This window comes from Lipotes vexillifer, unplaced genomic scaffold (assembly GCF_000442215.2).
Source record: "Lipotes vexillifer unplaced genomic scaffold, Lipotes_vexillifer_v1.1 scaffold90, whole genome shotgun sequence".
NCBI lineage: Eukaryota > Metazoa > Chordata > Mammalia > Artiodactyla > Lipotidae > Lipotes > Lipotes vexillifer.
In genome coordinates, this window is record NW_006782310.1 from 5,402,423 (window position 1) to 5,407,525 (window position 5,103).

Genomic DNA, 5,103 nt, shown 5'->3' on the forward strand with positions numbered 1-5,103 from the left:
CCTGCTGATAAGTAATGACACATCTATCATGAATCAAGATTCCGTATGTGTATGAGCCTGTGTCATTCCATGTTTCTGTTCTTGCACCAAGACCACATTCACATTTGATCATTGTGGTTGTAGAATGGGCTTGATATACAGTGGGGCCAGTGATCCACTTTGTTCTTATTCAAAATTGTCTTGGTTATTCCTGGATCTCAGTTCCTCCATAAAAATTTTGGAGCCACCTTGTAACATTTTATGGAAAATCCTTTTGGAATGTTGAATAAAATTGATTTGGAATTGTATTAGAATTGTATAAATTGAAAAAGAATTGACATTGGCATCTCGACTGTATTGAATCTTTCTATATGTGAATGTGATATAATTATCATTTATTTGGGTCTTTTAATAAAGTTTTATATATGTCTTTCATATAATTAAGTAATTCATAGTTACCTTGTGGTTAAGTTGGTAAATTGTTGCTGATATATGAAAATACAATTGCTATTTGTACGTTTTATACTGAGAAACCTTGCTAGACTCTTATTAATTCTAATAACTTGTAGGGGTTTTTTTGGATTCTCTAAAAAGATGATATTATCTGCAAATAATGATGTATTTCTTTCCCTTCCTTATGCTTTTATTTGTTTTACTTAGTGTACTGGCTAAGAATGACTTCAAATACAGGCAATTCTGGGGGTATCCTTGTATCACTTCTAATGTTAAACTGCTCTTAATGTTTCAGCATTAAGAATGATGCTTACCATAGTTAAAAAATTTTTTTTTTACTGAATACCCATTGTCAGGTTTAGAAAGCTCTCTTCTATTCCTAAGAATAATGAATTTATTACATTCTTGCTTTTCAAATTGTTGAGTTGCCCACTCATTATGCTTTAGAAGCATCCTAAAAATTTTGATATATAGTCTTTTCATTTTAATACTCTTTGAATGTTTTCTAATTTTCTTCTCTGACCTGAGTTAATTAGAAAGGTTTAAAATTTTTCCAATTATATGGATTTTTCAGATGTATCATCTTGTTATTTATTTTTAACTCAACTGCATTGTGGTTAGGAAGGTAGCCCACATGAAAACCAATTCTTGGTATTCATTCACGAGCTTGAACTTTGTCACAGGATTGACTGGCAGTTTTTGAATAGTTCCTGTGTATTTGAGAAGATTGCATTTTCTTTAATTTGGGGCACCAGGTTATATATGGTCATCTGCTAGGTTAAACTTATTAATCAAGTTAAACAAGTCTGTTACATTCATAACAATTTCTCTCAATCACTGTGTGAGTGGCATAGGAAACCCCTCCACTCTGTGGATTAGATTTGGCTGTATATAACAGAAAAATAAATAGGTAACAGTATCTTAAATAAGATAGAAGTTACGTAAGCTAGTCTGGACTTTGTTTATATGAAAGATAAATAAAATTCTGTCTACGCCTACAGGTCCAAGGTGCTATAGTAGCTGCCTAGTGAGCCCAGATTATAGGTGTTACTGAACTTAGGTCTGGCTGCTCTCTGCTATAAAGTCAATACTCAAGATTCAAGTGCTTTAGCAAAGGAAACCATAAACAAGATGAAAAGACAACCCTCAGAATGGGAGAAAATATTTGCAAATGAAGCAACTGACAACGGATTAATTTCCAAAATATACAAACAGCTCATGCAGCTCAATATCGAAAAAACAAACAACCCAATCAAAAAAATGGGTGGAAGACCTAAATAGACATTTCTCCAAAGAAGATATACAGATGGCCAACAAACACATGAAAAGATGCTCAGCATCACTAATCATTAGAGAAATGCAAATCACAACTACAATGAGGTATCACCTCACACCAGTCAGAATGGCCATCATCAAAAAATCTATAAACAATAAATGCTGGAGAGGGTGTGGAGAAAAGGGAACCCTCTTGCGCTGTTGGTGGGAATGTAAATTGATACAGCCACTATGGAGAACAGTATGGAGGTTCCTTAAAAACCTAAAAATAGAACTACCATGTGACCCAGCAATCCCACTCCTGGGCATATACCTGGAGAAAACCATAATTCAAAAAGATACATGTACCCCAATGTTCATTGCAGCACTATTTACAATAGCCAGGACATGGAAACAACCTAAATGTCCATCAATAGAAGAGTGGGTAAAGAAGATGTGGTACATATATACAATGCAATAGTACTCAGCCATAAAAAGGAGTGAAATTGTGCAATTTGCAGAAATGTGGATGGACCTAGAGCCTGTCATATAGAGTGAAGTAAGTCAGAAAGAGAAAAATAAATATCGTACAATACCGCTTATATGTAGAATCTAGAGAAATGATACAGATGAACTTACTTGCAAAGCAGAAACAGAGACACAAATGTAGAGAACAGATGTCCGCCCAGGGTGGGGGGGAGGGGGAAGGGGGAAGTAGGATGAATTGGGAGATTGGGATCGACATACGTACATTACTATGTATAAAATAGATAATTAATGAGAACCTGCTGTGTAGCACAGGGAACTCTACTCATTGCTCTGTGGTGACCTAAATGAGAAGCAAATCCAAAAAAGAGGGGATATATGTATACGTATAGCTGATTCACTTTGCTGTACGGCAGAAACTAACACAGCATTGTAAAGCAGCTACACTCCACTAAAAATTAATTTTAAAAAGTAAAATTAAAATTAAAAAGAAAAGATTCAAGTGCTGGTAGAAACAGAAAGGTTGCTTTAATCAGAAAACCGGCATCCTGGGGAGAAGGTGGACTCGTGTCTCAAAACCAACTCCAAAGATTTTGCTCAGCCATGAACATTTTTAAAGGGAAAAAGGGGGAGTAATCTCAATCATTGAGATAGGGGGTCAGCTTCATTGCCATCTCCCATTGCATGCAGGCTTGTCAACTCCTTGTAATCTTTCTTTAGATGCTATCTTGTTTTAACGGTTTGTTCATAGGATTACTGACAAGGAAGCTGGGGAAAAGATTTAGTCATCTGTTAATTACTTATTCTTCACTTTTACTTCTTTGATCTAAGGAAAGAACCAACAGGTTAAGCAAGGTATCGTGTGATCAAAAGGTTTAAAAGTATGCTTGGGCCGGAGATGAGTAGGGCATGGGGGCTCCTGGTGTAAGGTTAGTTACAATATAGCTTTGCTAAAGTGACAAGACAAAAGGAGCTCTCTCCTGCAGAGAGCTCTTTCCTGCCAAAAGCTGCTTACACAGGATTTGGTTACTCCCTCTCTGTAGCTACTGGGGATGGTGGTTTCTTCCCTCTACGTCTCCTCCCACCTCTGATTGATATCCAGAGGTGACTCACCTTTTCTAGGGAGAGCAGCTGTGTGACTTACGGCAGAATGTGCGTGATGCAAGAGTCACATCTTTCTCCTGGGGGGACCTTGTGTTCCCCACCAGGCAGGTATATTTTCATCAAATTCAAGTAGGCTATTACCCAAGCTATATATTAGAAATATTTGTGTCTTAGTTTAGAAGTTTTTTTTTCCCCCTCAATAAATGAAGGGCCAATTGTCTGTTACAGATTATGTTTATTATTCCCCAGGGGTCCAACAGACTCTTTTTCCCAGCCAACCCTCCTCTTTATTTTCCATGTAGATATCTAATTTTGCCTTCTCCTACCCATTCTCCTGACTTAACATTTCCTGTGATTCTTCACTGAGGCTGTCACACAGCTGACCTTCCCTGTCACAGCGTCTTCAGTGAACAGTCCAGATTGTTTGTGTGGTATTACCAGAGTCAAATGCCGTCCTCTGGATAAGCTACATGTTCATGGATGCTTCTTGACATGGAATGAAATTTCCTTAACTGCATTCAGATTTCAGACCATTGCTGTCTTTTTCTCCTTATCTGTCATCCCAACATCTTGTTTTAAGATGACATAACTATTTTTGGAGGTATATTGAGAAACTGGTATATAGCAAAATATTTTTAGTACATGTAAAATAGAAAACAGTTTTAGATTGAATGTTGATTCCAGCTCATCAAAGTCTTATCATAGGCCAGTTTTAAAATGTGTGTGTGTGTGTGTGTGTGTGTGTGTGTGTGTGTGTGTGTAGAGAGAGAGAAGAATATGTTATATTTTAAGTATATTCCTGGAACACTTATCGATAATAATAGCACTCATTATTGATGACTGCTTATATGCCAAGCATGTTGCTTAGTATTTTATATGCATTATCACTTTTCTGTCCTCTGAGCACATGAAGCAGGTTATTTACCTCCATTTACAGATGAAGATCTTGAAACAGAAGACCTGAGACACTCAGTAATTTTCCCCATGTATTGCCTAGGCACTAGCAGACCCTCAGTTCTAACCAAGGACGGACTGATTCCTGCATTAGTACTTTTAATCACTGGACAAGCCAATCAAACATTAACTCATTGTATCTTTAGGTCATCACTGAGTGGTCTTCTCACGTCATCCTTTAGGCAGCACCAAGAGTCCTTGGCGGCAGAGAGAGAGAGGCGGCGACAGGAGAGAGAAGAAAGGTTGCAGAGAATAGAACAGGAGGAAAGAAACAAATTCAGGTAAGATGGATTTTAAGATTTTTTAAAGAATGAACTGAAAATTAAATCACATGCCTTCACCATTGCATATGGTTAATACTTACTCTACTGGACGGCTAAAAGATGCTTTTCCCACTTTCTGGTTTGTTTCTTACTCCCTGTAGCAATACTTCATATTTTTTAAGCAATAATTTTTCCTTCTATGGGGGAGAAAGAGGCATTGTGCTGATTACTCCCCGCCCATTGTCCCCCTGATCTCTTTGGTCTCTGTCCAGCTCCAAGGATGTGTTCTTTGGTGTGGCCCACTCCAGCTTCCATGTCTTGGCCTTTCTGCCCCGCTGAGTCCAGCGTCCCTCCTTTTCTCCTTCAGCCAGATCAGCTGTCCCCGTTGCCCCCGTCCTCCCGGTCAACCTCCTAACACTCCCTTCGCCTGGGTTCGAGCTGGGCAGTGCTTTATAAAACGCCAGACACTTTCCTTACACATCTCATACCTTCTACTATTCTTTTGTCCCCTTTATCTTTCCCCAGCTTCCCTCTTGCCTTCCCCATCTCCTTCCTTCCCCCTCCTTCATCTTCCCATTCACCTCTCCCATAGCTTCCACACTCTTTCTTT

The 5,103-nt window shown here is 38.4% G+C and overlaps 1 protein-coding gene across 1 annotated transcript in view; it reads left to right on the forward strand.

The window, feature by feature from the left end:
* The window catches only part of FHOD3 (formin homology 2 domain containing 3), a 517,118-nt gene that overhangs the window by 385,348 nt on the left and 126,667 nt on the right, over positions 1-5,103 (forward strand). Inside the window, 1 exon segment of the mRNA XM_007455216.1 lies at positions 4,377-4,511. Within this exon segment, the coding sequence (XP_007455278.1) occupies positions 4,377-4,511 (135 nt within the window).